At 31.3% G+C, this 15582-nt stretch overlaps 1 protein-coding gene across 2 annotated transcripts; it reads right to left on the bottom strand.

The window, feature by feature from the left end:
* Window positions 1–4586: 4586 nt before the first annotated feature.
* LOC106779258 (nudix hydrolase 16, mitochondrial) lies at window positions 4587–8922 on the bottom strand. 2 transcript variants are annotated; one of them, XM_014667339.2, is made up of 4 exons: window positions 8566–8922; window positions 6936–7029; window positions 6008–6091; window positions 4587–5056 (listed from the first exon to the last, which is right to left on the bottom strand). In XM_014667339.2, the coding sequence occupies exons 1-4, from the start codon at window positions 8634–8636 to the stop codon at window positions 4802–4804; spliced, it is 504 nt and encodes a 167-aa protein (XP_014522825.1). In that variant the 5' UTR covers window positions 8637–8922; the 3' UTR covers window positions 4587–4801. The 2 variants fall into 2 exon arrangements, with proteins under 2 accessions (XP_014522825.1, XP_014522824.1); XM_014667338.2 differs by having other exon boundaries at window positions 6936–7044; window positions 8566–8913.
* Between the last annotated feature and the right edge of the window lie 6660 nt (window positions 8923–15582).

Genomic DNA, 15582 nt, shown 5'->3' with positions numbered 1-15582 from the left:
TATGATTGTATCCAATAAAAACTTATTTTAGATTAGATAACAAAAATTTCATTCACAAATTAAAAATCTCTATTTTAAGAAAATGAATGCCCTTTTACAAGTTTTTCATTTAAATTTAAATAGTCAATTTTTTTCTAAAATTAATTTTTCTATTGTATCATATTCAAATAATTATATCTTCCATATAAAAAAAAAAGTATAATATTGAAGATTCTTTAAGATCATATAAGATATTTTTATAAAAAAAAAAGTACAATTAAGTTTCAAACCCTGAAAAAATATAAAGTATGTCTCTTCGTCTAAAGTCTTGTAAAGAAAAAGTTAATTACTTTTTTTTTTAAATTATCAAGTGTTTCCTTTCGTTTTTCTTTCAAATTTTTGTTTTATTTTTGTTATTTTCTTTTTAAAATGTCACGCAATTTTAGGTATCATCACTAATGTTATTAGTTTTTCTTTTATGTTGCAAATAATGTATCTCATCCTGAATTCATTTAAGATATGTGTATTGTTGCAAGTAGGTAAATTAGTTTCATAACAAATGTTGTACCATGTTTCAAGTTTGGTAAGATCAGCAAGATATATGTATTATTTCTTTTGATCGACAAGATATTAGGATAATCATTTAAGGCATTATAGGATAACCTGGTAAGGTGCATGGAAAACTCAAATAGTTTGGTGAGAAGTCTAGATAGTTTGGTAAAGTGTTATCTATGCTACTTGAATTATCCATCGATTTATTTGTGTTCTTCATACATCTTACTGAGCTATTTGAATTTCCTACTAAACTATTTGAGTTCTCCATGCACCTTATCGGGCTATCTGAACTTCCCACCGAGTTATTTGAGTTCTTCATGCACCTTATTAGACTATTGCAACTTTTTACCGAGTTCTCTAAGTTCTCCATACATCTTACTGAGCTATCTAGACTTCCCATCGAGCTATCCAGATTTCTTGCCGACCTGGGGACTCAATGTCTTGCCAACCTTACCAGACTAGAGACGTGACACACAGTTTACCATCGAGCTATCTTGTCGACTTGGAGACACCATACACGTGTCTTAAACGATGACACATTGTTTGCCACAAAAAAAAAAAAACAGTTGGTCATGAAGACTAAATTCATGTCTTTCTAAAAGGAGAGAGACTTAAATAGAACAAAGTTTAAAAGAGGAAATAAAAACATGTAATAGTTTAAGGACAAAAACATGATTAATCCAAACATTTTTACATCCAAATACTATATAACTCAAAATTTGTATTTCTCTTTGCTACAAAAGAGAATATTTCTTATGGTCAATTTCATAAGTTGAGTGAATCTTTACTAACAATGTGACTTTATATTTAATCTTAATTATACTTCACTTTATATAAGTTTGATTTGATGTAATTAAGTTTTTTAAAATTTTAAAATTATCTAATTAGGTCTTATGTTTAATTGTCTTTTAATGTGTGAAATATCAATGGCAATGTCATGTGACAATATTTAATTTATTCCCTATATTTTTAATTTTGACTCAATATTTAAATTTTATAATTTTGACTCAATTTAATTTTTTTAAATAGAACAATATTTTCATTGCTCAAAATAAATCTAAATTAATAATTAAACTTAATTACAAATATATATATATATATATATATATATATATATATATATATATAGAGAGAGAGAGAGAGAGAGAGGGAATTTTTTTAAAAAAGTTATATATCAAATCACTTCACTAAGCGGCAAACTCTATTTGAGTGAAAAAGAATAGGATCTTTAAGAAAGATCCTTATTTGGCTCTCTCTTTAGCCTTATGTCTCTTATCCTTAAGAGGTCTTTCTCCACTAGCAGGTTTTTTCGGAAAATTTCATTTATTCTGGATGGCAGGCATAACTCCTCACGTGCAAAATTATAGAAGGTCCCCTTTAAGATCAAAAAATTCCATCAAATTAAGTATGATTGTATGTGTGATAGCATCTACTATACCAGGAATATCAATGAACCCTATTATTGAAATTGCTCAGGATACCCTTATTTAGCTTTTAGAATCTATTTCTTAGTTCAACTCTTACCTTACTAACTAGAATCAAAGAATTAATAGATATGCTTCGCCCAAAATGGGAATGGGCTAGGGTTATGAACTTAGAATNGAAAATCTGATGATCGAGTCGATTCTATGATTCTAAGTTCATTCTATACCGGACCCAACCGAAATGGGATTATATTCATTCTCATTATGAGAAGGTTTCATTCGAGCGTATCTAAATAGATACTGTGTTTACATAGAGATCTCTGCGTCCATTCTATTTAGGATTAGGAATAGGCATAATCGGACTTGTTTTTCACATATCTCTCATTATTTAGGACCCTATTCAATTCATCTCTTTGGACTTCTATTGAATCGATAAATACGTTTAATTAGTCCATTTTTTTTTTATAGAATATATATATATATATATATATATATATATATATATATATAAGATATCCTCTGGATAATTCAAATCGAACCAATTGGATGTCCGACTCGGGCCTATATGACATGACCAATCAATAAAAAGACTCTAACACTCTACCTNTGTCATATATTCCATACATCACACTAAATAGATATCATATTCATGGAATACGATTCACTTTCAAGATGCCTTGGTGGTGAAATGGTAGACACACGAGACTCAAAATCTCGTGCTAAAGAGTGTGGAGGTTTGAGTCCTCTTCAAGGCATGATATTGAGATCTCTTATTGAATTGGAATAAGTTCGACAGCGAATCACGAAATCTTGGTGATCTTCTCTATCTAATGAATGGGTAATCGGTTCTGAAATCGTCTGCCCTACACCCTACCCTCCCCGAGGAGTATATGCTTCAACAAGAATCAAACAGGGATATATTGATACAATAAAAACCTCTGGTAAAATACCCAGTCGTAGGAATTGAAGACTTACCCATTCAATGACTTTGACACCGGACGTTCCCAGAATGAATAGTGTACTTTCGGGTCGGGTGAATTCAAAATATAGACACCTATTGGCATTCCAACCTTTCTTCTCCTTTCAGGGCCTATCCGAAAAAAAAAAATTCAATACTTCTTGGTTGTGAATATCTGAATAGGACAAACTGTCCCGTGGATATCTTTGCTTCGGAACAAAACAATTTGAATTAGGCTCGGTCAACTGGAATGTGTATTATCAATATAGGGGATCTTTCAAGTGAGAAGATCCATCAACCTGAGACGAAAAGAAAGAAAGGTCTATCTATTTTTTTTAGTTATTCAGTTAAACCAATGATTCATTATTGGAGCAGCTAGCAACAACTATCTAATCTAGGAAAAGTCATCTTTTTCTCAACAATGTCTTTGTCATTTGATCCAATAACGCTTCGTTAGATAGAAACATATTTGATAAATTTTCGCATATCCATGTATATGATATATGAATAGCAAAAAATCCTCATAAAAAAAGCTCTTATTATTTTAATTAATGTTGAGAGAATAATATTCTACAATCAGTTTTTCATTTATTTTCAAACCAACCCATTTATTATCTATTATTTGATTAATTAAACCTTTATATTGGAAAGGGTGAACAGTCAAATGATTTGACAATTTTTCATGAGGGGCTGAATCAAGATAATTTTGAATAAGAGTTTTTGATTTTCATGGGGGGCTGAATCAAGATAATTTTGAATAAGAGTTTTTGATTTTTGTTCATCCTTTACTATAATAATATCTTGAGATTTGCAACGGTAACTTGGTATATCCACTATACGACAAATAACTAAAACATGTCTATTGTTTATAAATTCTAAAACATGTCTATTGTTTATGCGAGTCTGTGCGATTGATTTCTAAATTTGTTTTTAACTGATGCAATTTGACTCAGACCTATTTTTTTCACTCTTTTGAAATTTTTTTTTAATTTATATTGAAATTAATGTTATTTTACACATTTTTAATTCTAATAAAACATCATTATTTTGAACTTATTATATATTAAGTTAAAATATGTAAATGCATATCACTTTAAATTTATATTAAGCTAACCAGGAAAAAAATCATTTTTTTAAATTATTTAAAATACAAAAATTACAAGTTTATTTTACATTTAAATTTTTAATATTTAAAAAATTTTGTAAGTTTAAAATAGAGATTTTTCTTTTATTAAAGCAAAAAAATAAATAAACAAATACCAACTTGAAACTTTCTAATTATTAAACCTTAAATTATTGTTGGTGCATCAATGAGTACATCACAATCGCAATGCTCATTACTTATCCTGAAACGAATATAGTAACATATCCTTTTTCAAATAAATTACTTTCTAAATGTCTTCGAAGAAAAATGCTAATAACACTCATCCAGATCTCTAAAAATTGATGGTTTCTAATAAAATAATTAGAAAATATATTGAGAGGTGTTGCTAGCATTCATCGTGATTCTAATCCAGTAGATTTTAGATCCATTACTAAATAGAGGATGAAACTAACTAAGATGTTACATGAATTTCCTGAAAATAGTGCTTGAAAAAAAGTGCATAAACCTAGAGATTATATTCGTTGTTAACAATATTATGGATGTAAGGATGTAGAGGCTAACGATATGAACAAAGGTAAAAGAATCAAATCAAGGCGAACAAGCATCTCAAGTATCAACTAAAATCCAATTTTATGAATCTCTGAAATAAAAGAATCAGAGATCAATCCACATACCTTAAATAATAACACTATGCGATTCTGATTTAGAATTATCTGTCCTAAAGTAATGACCCCAAGAGAAAATGTTATTATCACAACGATGCAATCCATCAAATGCATCTTATCCTTTCGTTTCATTCAACTTATCCTCGTGCCATTTACAGAAGCCTTCCAGGGCGTCCCTCATCCATGCATGCCGGAGGGTTTCAAGTGCCTCCGATACATCTAGCCAACTCCGATTTCTGGTGCTTTGCTCAGGCCAAAACTCAAGTTCCTCCTTCACAAACAAGGCAAACATTGCTGCTCTACATAAACCCTCTGGACTAAACTCATCTTGATGGGTCTTACTCCTAAACTCATAATATCCAAGAAAATCCTGACATCCAAACAAACATCGGCATCAACAATCGCTTTGCAACATACATCCAAATGACAAGATCACAAGCCAATGTATAAATATTAATCAGCATTGTTTGCCGTTAAAATATTACAAACCAATTACGAATATCAGGGGCCAATAATAAGATAATTACGGGATCAGCAGCACACCAAAACAAAAATATATGAAACCAAAACCATGTAATATCACTTACTTCAGCTAAATTCTAAGCCATACATAAATTAAATGCCAATACGATAAGAACCCTGGGATAAACACCACAAAAGCTAACTAATGTAGTGGAGAGCCCACGACCAGGGTGAGGCACTCAAGTCCCCAACCTTGCAATTAAATCCTAACACCCACCACATTGACCCTTTCACTAGTCCTGGGTGAACACAAAAATGCCAATATCACTACCCAAACCACTTGGATACACGGAGGACAACACTGAAAGCAATTGATAGGAACCTTGGGAGAACCACACCACAAAACTTGGCTATCGTAATTGGAGAGCCCAAGGCCTTATAAACCTCACATCATCCCAGACTTCCAAAGTGGACTCAAGTCCATACATTGCAATTGATCTAAGCATATTTTAGAGTCAATTATCCAAATTTAAATGATAGTTTGGCCTCGTGAGTTCTCACTCAGATGCAAAAGTCCAAACATACTATACTTCGATAAAACCTCCATTGCAATTAATAGCAGTGACCAAGACTCCAACTCATAGCAACATAATCAACAAAAAATTATATGATTTACACACAAGCTTCCTAGATTCCCACTATAAACAAGAAGAAGGCCTTATCAAACTATGTGATCCTAGATTCCTACTATTAAACCATTAAAGCATACAGATGAAGCAGTCTTTTTAAGATATTTCATAAGCCCAGTAACTATACAGAAGCTCAAAAATATATATTCAACAGTAGATAAGATTTTCACCATAAGGTCTCCTCGAACTCCTGCTTCTTCTACAGCTTCCCTTGCAGCTGCCTCCTCAACAGTTTCGTCATTCTCCCAACCTCCCTTTTAATGGAAAAGGATATCATAATAATCAGAAACTAGATGTCCATGAAGTGTTCTTTCAGAAAGCAATGCATTAATGATCTCAACCAGATTATGTTACACAACAATTCAAAACTAAGTAGCGGCAATCATTTTAAACAGACGACTAAGTTGCAGTCAATTTATTGAGAAGCAGCTAAATATATATTTATCATATAATGCAATTTAGAAGTTGTCTCATCAACATGTTCAGAATATATAATAGAATTTTACAATAGGTCTAATTTACAGAGGGGACTGAAAAATAGCCGTCGTATCTTCAATAAATGGTACCTAACTTTTTGTATTACTTAAATCCAAAGAAATATAGAGAAACAATTTCTCATACACTATTGAGAATGGAATCCTTGTGATTTTAACATCTCGTCCAAAACAGATAAAAATTTATTTAAATTATTTTATTCAACAATGAACCATGTGCATAAAAATTGGAACAGAACCTGACCCACTGAGATAAAAAGAATGTCCCCATTATTTGTATGTATTAGAATATAGCTTCTATTGAATCTGAACTGTAATTGGACTATATATAATCTGCATAACAATCATGCATATAATAACATTAAATTCAAATCTCTAATTCAAATTATGGCTTTTTAATACATATGTCGATATTCCCTATACACAAATCTTTTCAGAGGAAAGCTCCTAGAGTAAATGTAGGCCAAAAGATAATGCATTCTGTCAAAACTTTGTAACCTTAACTTAAAGAATCCCCAAAATCCTTAATCTCCTACGATCAGTCAATTCCCAAAAAGAGATTAGTAGCAGTCACTACCTAATCGACCTGCTCAAAACAATATACCTTTGGAAACAAAAGCCCAGGTCCACTTGGTGAATTAATCATAAGCACTTGAACAATCTTCTCGGAACTGGAGTCACCATCAGAACTTTTATATCTAAATGGAACACACCTGCAACCCAATGAGCATCTTCAAATATATATATATATATTTTATAACACATGTACATTGAATAAAAAACAAAGCAATTCCTAGTACAAAATCGTCCGTTGCTGTAACCAAAGCTGCTCGATGAAAAGGCTAATTATTAGTCAACAGATATCTTCAACATTTTTCCCACATTAAGCTTACGAAGACCAAATTCATATTGTTACTACTACATTATCCGATCGCATTAAAAATTTAAAATTATTTTGCAGTGAGTTATTTGGATTAGTCAACCTGATAGCCTGCATGATGCCAAACAAGAAGCAATCTTGAAAACCAGAACATTCATGTGAAAGAGACAAGATTAAAAATTTCAATCAAACAGAAAAATGATGTCAGCCGAAACTAAAAAAATACTAAATTGCTAAGGAAAATATAAACAGTCAATGTCAACAAAAAATTAAAGTCATTACATCCTATCAAATTTCCAGGATTCCATGCATCTCTAATGTGCAAAATTCAGTATACATGAGATTCATGATTTATCATTATCTCCATATTCAACTTAACTTTCCAAGCAATCACCAAAAAATGCACAAGCTAAATTATTATATGTCCAAAATAAACCATTATGAAAACCAAAGTTTAATTGTATCAAATTCAAAAAGTTGAAAAGTAAAAGTCAAGCTACAATTACCTAACAATTTTGGCGTACTACGACAGGCACATGATGTCAAAGCACGAAAATAAAGCTTGTTTATTTTTTTTAAATTAGTTCAGTATCCCCTGTTGCAAAACTAGATTTTGCTACAAAATCTTTAAATCCACGTGCTTCATAACCAATCCCTTCAAAATCAATGTATTTTGCTACAAAAACACGCTAATCCAGACCAAAACGGAATAAAAAGACCCATGTTTCAATCTATTAAAAGATCTTCCATATTCCCATTAGTTTAACACTATTACAGAAAACACCGTCATTACAATACATTATTTTTTTTATATTAAAACCCACTTTCTTTCTACTATATCTCACATGAATTATCTATAAAAAAACAGGTTTTACGGTCAAAAGGTTTTCGAAAACAATTGTAGCCAAAGTGTGCAATTTTCTGCAATATGAAAAAACTTCACATAATTGCGATCGTAATTTAAGTGATTAAGATCAACTCACCATACCATGTTACTTAAGTATAAATATACACAAATAAAACCACGTTATCCCCAAATAAATGGCTCAATAACCACATGCATGAATATCGACATCAATAAAGACAAATAATTATAAAAGTATATCCAAAAGAAAAAGTAAACATAAACAAAAACGGTTTTAACAAAAAAAAATTAACATCAGAGCATCACGATCATCAAGTCACCATCGCAATTTCTCAACCAAACCAAACAAAAAAAAAACACATGAGAATCGTTTTGTGCGTCCGTTCGAAAACGACATTTATTTTTTTATTTTTTCATCAACAATTTTTTCAACGAAAGGTAACAGGAAGACGATGCAAAGAGGAAGAACACGAAACGGCGTCGTTTTACCCAGCAACAAGACGATAACCGTTCTCGTAGCGCTGCTGATGCCGCCCCGTACGCGCCACCAATTCAGACATAATAGCGATCCCCCCAATCAATTACCGAACAATTCCTTCGCCATTGCAATGAGAACGCACCGTTTCTTTTCTGATCGCGCCCGCACCAGATCACGATCTATTCGCCAAGCATCGTTCGTGCCTCTTCTTGTTCTTCTAATCTTAGGGTTTTGTTTTCGGAGGAGAGAGAGAAAGAGAGTGAAAAACGCATACGAAAGAGAAAGTGAAAACGGAAATGAAAACTAAAAGCAAATGAATTGATCCAAATGAAGAGAACGGAAACGAAACGAAACGAAACGAAAAGCGCTTCGAACGGATCAATATAGAGGGTCAAAGTCACGTGGAGCATGGTCAATATGTGGGGCCTATTTTTGTAGCCAGTGTCAGCGTATCCCCTGCTGCGAGGACCACTTGTCGTTTCAATAAAGTCACGACACGTGGACATTTGTGGTTTGAGGAGCAGTTCGGCTGAACATGATTGGGTGGTGTTTCGGTGGGCGTAGTCCGCGAGGCATCAGATTGGGATGCAGTTGAAGAAGTCAGCGGATGGCGAAGGGTGTTTGTTTTTGGCATTAGTGTGAGAGGATTTTGTAGGGTCGTCTTTTTTGTCCTTTTATTTTTTAAAAATTAAAAAAGAAAAAAAAAATGAAAATCTTGGTGGTGGAACCATGGAATAATATATGTATACGTAGTTATTTATGGGATTTTTGAACAAAATGATATTCTTATTTTAATTAAAATAATTGACAATTGAGTTTGTATAGTACAAATTGCGACAGTCAAATAAGATTTTATTTTAATCATATAGTTAGAAGTATTTATCAATGATATCACCACAATTTCAATCATATAACACTTGATGAATAAATACAAGACATTATTAATTATGCTGTGAAAAATGTTTTTATTTCCGAAACGAATATCATAATATGAAAAACTCACCATAACAAAATAAAATATTTTTATGCTTAAAATGTTAGTTTATTTATATATCAGATCTTCTTATTTATTTTATTTTTTAAATTAGAGATTGTAAAATGGTCAATTTGGACTCTTTTGTCCGATAATTCTTGGTTCAAAACGAAAAAGTAAGTTAAACTAATCTGAAAAAAAAAATAACTAAAAATTGCAACATATTCCATCACAAGACGGACTACCATTTTTTTTTAATTTTTTTAAAATTTAACTTTTATTTTTAAAATTTGTTTATATAACAAATATTTAAATATATAAATACTTTTTAAACTTTTAATTGATTAATTAATATTTTTAATTAAATAAATTAAAATAATCATTATATTTTCACGTTAAATTATTTGATTATAACTCAATTATAATTTAATTGATAATTGCTAAAGATTTAAACTATAATAATATTATATATTTATATATTTTGTAAATATATAAGCTTCTTAAAATGTTAAAGAAATGTCAATTTGACTTACTAAAGTTGAACAATTGTAGTAATACACGTAGAGGATAGTTTTGAAATTGAATAAAGGCACGACGACAAGAGTCTACAACATATTATTTATTTTATTGCATCCTCATTTAAGAGATTTATAAGAAAGTGATATTTTCGTATAAGAAATTTATAAGAAAGTGATATTTTCGTAAAAGGTAGATTTTGTGAGAATCTAAAAAATAAAGTATTAAAATTAATAGATATTTTAAAATAATAAGACTGATTATTCTAATGTTAAAATAATTAAATAATATAAATATAATTTCATAAATATGGTTTACTGTCTAAAATAATTGTCATTTCTTTAAAATTCGTTCTTTGAGTTCTCTCCCTATTTACTAAGATTCTTAACTCTTGAAGTATTTGTTTCATGATCAGAAGGTACCTAGAAGATCATGTAGTGAACTCCTCATTTTCAACCAATCAGTTTTTCATATAGAATAAGTCAATTTTAGTTTTCTTTTCTTTAGTTTTCGATTTAAGACACATGCAAAAGAAAATCTTATGCATGTGTCATTCAACCTCTCTTACTAGTTTTATGTCAATCAATAGTCTTAAGGACTACCCCGATCATGATTTTGTGGTTTATAGGTATTTTTAGAGTTCTTTGACCTGAGGTGGGGATAGTGTGCTTCATAGAGTCATTGTAGCTTTCCAGACAGGTAAGGGAATCTAATTAGTACTTTAGATGTTGTAAATAAGGTGATTAATGTATATATGTTTGAAATGTGCTAAAAATTTGAAAGTTAACATGATAAATTTTGTCTTTGGGTATTGATATGTGTCAAAATGGTTGTTTTATGAAATCTAATGCATGTGTCATTTGTACTTGTGATTTGGAATTTGTTGAAGTGTTTGAAAAAGGGTTATTCTGAAGTTTGTTCGGGTAGAAAACTGTGGTGGCAGTGAGAATTGGAAAATAAGCTAAATGGTAAGTTGGTCTTAGTTAAAAAGAGGGTTTGGTAAGTGAAAAGTTAAGAAATTGGATAATTGGTAGAAACTGAGTTTTTAAGTCTGTTTTATAGTTAGTTGAAACTTGTTGATGCCTTGAGTTAAGAGAAATATGATGTAGAATTGGTTAATAATTGATAAGTTGAGTTTTGTATGGGTTTTAGTTCGTTTTTAAAGGTTTTAACCTAGTAAAATTCTAAAATAGAGGGTTTGTGATGAAAGTGAGGGTTTAGGGTCTGCTTTTAGGTCAATTATGACTTGTTCATACCCCTAGCTTGCCATGTTTTACGTTAGAAAGTGAGGAATTAAGTTTAGGTACCTTTGAGTTGTTGAGTTGGTTTAATGCACCTAGTTCCTGATCTAATGAGAAAAGTGGTACTCCATTTTTATATATAAACATGTCTATGTATCAATCCTAGTGATAAGGAACCCATATTGGACATTTGTATAGGTTCAAGGTGCACCATGACTTGAAAAATAGGTTGTTGTTTTCTGGTATGGCGTTGAGGGTGTTAAGATATGTCAAATATTCTATTAGCAAATATTAGGTAATCAAATATTCTGTTAGCTATAATTTAGGTATTATTATAATTTGTGCAACTATCATTCCTTTAATAGACAAGGTTTATATATATATATATATATATATATATATATATATGGTACACTAATTTTTGAAATAATACATTAGAATTATTCTTTAAACCTTTGTCAAACACTGAAATATAGGAATATGCGTTTCTTTATTTCATTGAATGTTTCTAATGGCTCCTTTTGACAAAAATTAATTAGAGAAACATGATTCTGAGACGTCCGCTACTTCCAAGAGCCATATTTTTACTGCTGCCGGATTTGTGACCAAGTCAAATATACCTAACTATACTCTTAATATTTTTGTTGTTACTAGGGGTAGTGATTGAATAATTGATTCAGGTGCTACTAATCACATGACTTGTAATCCTCATAAATTTAATAAGTTTTCCCTTAATTGTCCTAAAATTGTTATTATTAATGCCAATGGGGTCTCATCTCATATTAAAGGTGTATATACTTTATCCCTCTCACTCTCCTTATCTTCCTGATGTTTTATTTGTTCCTATATAGAATTGTAATCTTATCTTTGTCAGCAAATTAACCAAATCACATTCTTATGTTGCCTCATTTTATCTAACCCATTGTCTTCTTGAGAACATCCATTTCAAGGAGAATATTGTCAGTGATAAAGAGAGTGAAGAACTGTATTATCTTGAAAATGTCTCACAACAAACTCATAAAGGAGCGTTGGCTTGTCATACAAATGAACACATACAGGATGAAAACAAAAAGAAAATTTGGTTATGGCATAGACAGTTGGGACATCCCTCTATTGGTTATCTAAACAAAATTATTACCATCATTATTTCATAAATGCAATATTTCTTATTTTCTTTATGAAACTTGTGTTATGGAAAAAAGTCATCGTGTTGTGTTTCCTTTAAACAATAAAAAAAATTGATTTTTCCTTTTTCATTAATTTACACATATTTTTGGGGCACAATCTACACATAATGAAAAAAAATGGTTTATCAATTTTGTTGATGATTATATTAGGGAAAACTAGGTGTATTTGCTTAAACATAAAAGTGATGTGTGTGATGTGGTTCGTTCCTTCCATCATTTGATCGTTACACAATTTAACACATCTATTAAGGTCATTCGATCAGACAATGGAGGGGAATACTTTAAGACTGAATTAATAGAGTTCATGAACTCTAAAGGAATCTTGCATCAAATTACACGTCCTTATTCATCACAACAAATTGGAGTGGCTAAGAGGAAAAATAGACATATATTAGAGGTGACAAGATCACTTTTGATAGATGGTAATGTCTTATCTCATTTATGGGGTGAGGTTGTGAGCTTTACAATTTATTTAATTAATCGAACCCCTTCTATTATGCTTAACTTTCGAAGGCCTTTAGATGTGTTGTCTGATCATTGTATCATTCCTTCCATAGTTTATTTACCCCCCCCATGTTTTTGGATGTGTTATATATGTTCAGTTACACCCATATCAACTTATAAAAAGGTTACTGTTTTTACCATCCACCATCAAAGAAATTTTATATCTCTATGGATGTAACGTTTAATGAGCATAAATTTTTTTATGTTGATTCTACACATCAGGGAGACAATGAAAGTGAAGTACATAATCATGATGTTAGTATGTTTGATATCTCATATATAAAATTATATTATAAATCTAAATTATCGTGTGAGGATCATTCTGCAAGAACCAATCCTAAATATGGACACTTATTTTTTGAGTAATATAATGTCTTCTGATCATTACCAATTGGCTCAATCTTCTCCACAGGTTCAACTTGACTCTTTAGAGGTACCTTCGGATCCTATCTTTGATAATATTAATGTAGATGAAACTAATCGTGAAATTGTTTCTCTTGATCCTACCCTTGATAATACTAATTAAGATGAAACCAATCATGAAATTAATTCTTGCATGCGTAAGACCACCGACACATCAAACACTGAGTCTACTACTATTCAATATAATCTTCCACCTTGTTCTAACCATGGTCAACCGCTAGCTAAATATGAACTAGACCTTCAAGCCAAAGTTAAATATCCCATTAGTAAATATGTGTCATCTTGCAAGTTATCTCAGTCATATGCATCATTTGTATCTCAATTATCTTCAATTTCTATTCTTAGTAATGTATAAGAAGCTTTGGCAGATCCTAGAAGGACCAAAGCAATGGTTGATGAGATGACAGCTTTAGAAAAAAACAACACTTGAGATCTTGTGTCCTTACCAAGAGGAGAAAATTGTAAGCTGGAAATGGGTATTTACAATTAAGCATACAACTGATGGAACTATTGAGAGGTATAAAGCACAACTTGTGGCTAAATGATATACTTAGTCTTATAGTGTAGATTACCAAGAGACGTTCACATCGGTAACCAAGCTCAACACTGTGAGAATACTTTTATCGTTAGCAGCAAACCAAGATTGACCTCTTCTATAATTTCATGTGAAAAATGCTTTCCTATATGGAGAAAATTTAGAAGTAATTTATATGGATTCTCCGCCAGGCATGATAGATTCAATTGGAATGAAGGTTTGCAAATTAAAGAAGGCTCTATATGGATTAAAACAATCCCTAAGAGCATGATTTGAAAGGTTTACTATGTCTACTTACCATGTCTATGAAGGCTTTTGGCTGTAGAGCAAGTAACTCTAATCACACCTTTTTTTTTAACAGAGGAAAAAGAAAAATTACAGCTTTGATTATATTTGTAGATGACATGATTGTTACAAGAAATGACCAAGATGAAATTTCTAGTTTATAACAATACCTTGCATCTGAATTTGAGATGAAACAATTTGAAAACCTTAAATATTTTTTGGGTATTGAAGTAGCTAGATCAAAACATGGTATTTTTCTACGCCAAACAAAATATACTATTGATTTACTATTAGAAACTGGGTTGCTTAGGAGTAAACCAGTTGATACACAAACTGAACAAAATCATAAATTCTTTCAATGCTCAAATTCAGCAAGCATAGACAAAGGGAGATACCAAATGTTGGTAGAAAAATTAATTTATTTATCTCATACACATCCAAATATTAATTATACAGTGAATGTTGTTAGTCAACTTTTACATGACCCACGAAAGCTTCATATAGATGTTGTTAGAGCTGTCAAAATGGGTCACAACCCGCGGGCCAACCCGGCCTACCACGGGTTCAGGTTGGGTTGGGTTTGAAAAAATTGTATTTTTTTTATGCGGTTCATATTTCAACCCGGCTCATTTAAACCCAACTCATGTGGGTTGAACCCGTGGTGGGTCGAGTTGGCCCACCAACCCACCTATCTAATTTTATTTTATTAAAATTTAATTTTAATTTTATAAAAAGATATTTATTAATTTTTTTTTGCTTGAAAAAATTATTTAAGTTTCCTATTTTCAAAATTAATTAAACACCCATGTAGAGAGTGAAATTTGGGAGTGAAATTTGTTTAGATTTGAATTATAGAAAGTTTGTAATTTTTTTATTTTAAAAAAGTTGTAATTAAATGAGCCAATAAGCCAACCCGTTTACCCACCAACCCGTAGTGGGTCGGGCCGGGTTCGAATTTTTCTGGCTCGCTAATAAATGAGTCGGATTGGGTGGGCTCACTAAGTGACCAACCCGTGGTGGGCCGGACCGGGTCGGGCCAGGTTACCCGTTTTGACAGCTCTAGATGTTGTTGATAGGATTTTGAAATATTCGAAGTTCACTCCTGAAAAAGGAATTTTGTTCTCAAATCATGAAAACTTAAAGGTAGAAGGGTATACTGATGCAAATTGGCCAAGTTCAAAAGATGATAGAAGATATACCTTTGGATACTTTACTTTTGTAGAAGGGAATCTTGTAACTTAGAGGAGTAAAAAATAGCCTGCAGTAGCAAGACCTAGTGCTGAAGTAGAATTCAAAGGCATGACACTAGGTCTATGTGAACTTTTTGTGGATTAAAAATATGTTATCATATTTGAGCTTTAAAC

This window comes from Vigna radiata, unplaced genomic scaffold (assembly GCF_000741045.1).
Source record: "Vigna radiata var. radiata cultivar VC1973A unplaced genomic scaffold, Vradiata_ver6 scaffold_198, whole genome shotgun sequence".
NCBI classification, from domain to species: Eukaryota; Viridiplantae; Streptophyta; class Magnoliopsida; order Fabales; family Fabaceae; genus Vigna; species Vigna radiata.
This window is presented reverse-complemented; position numbering and strand designations above follow the sequence as displayed.

What these genes read in the sequence shown, in the direction of transcription:
- LOC106779258 (XM_014667338.2), bottom strand. Translation starts at nt 8,636, where the DNA reads ATGTCTGAATTGGTGGCGCGTACGGGGCGGCATCAGCAGCGCTACGAG. An exon ending in GGTTATCGTCTTGTTGCTGG is followed by an intron (nt 7,045 to 8,565) that starts GTAAAACGACGC and finishes ATTGGGTTGCAG; the next exon opens with GTGTGTTCCATTTAGATATA. An exon ending in GAGTTCGAGGAGACCTTATG is followed by an intron (nt 5,057 to 6,007) that starts GTGAAAATCTTA and finishes TTTGGATGTCAG; the next exon opens with GATTTTCTTGGATATTATGA.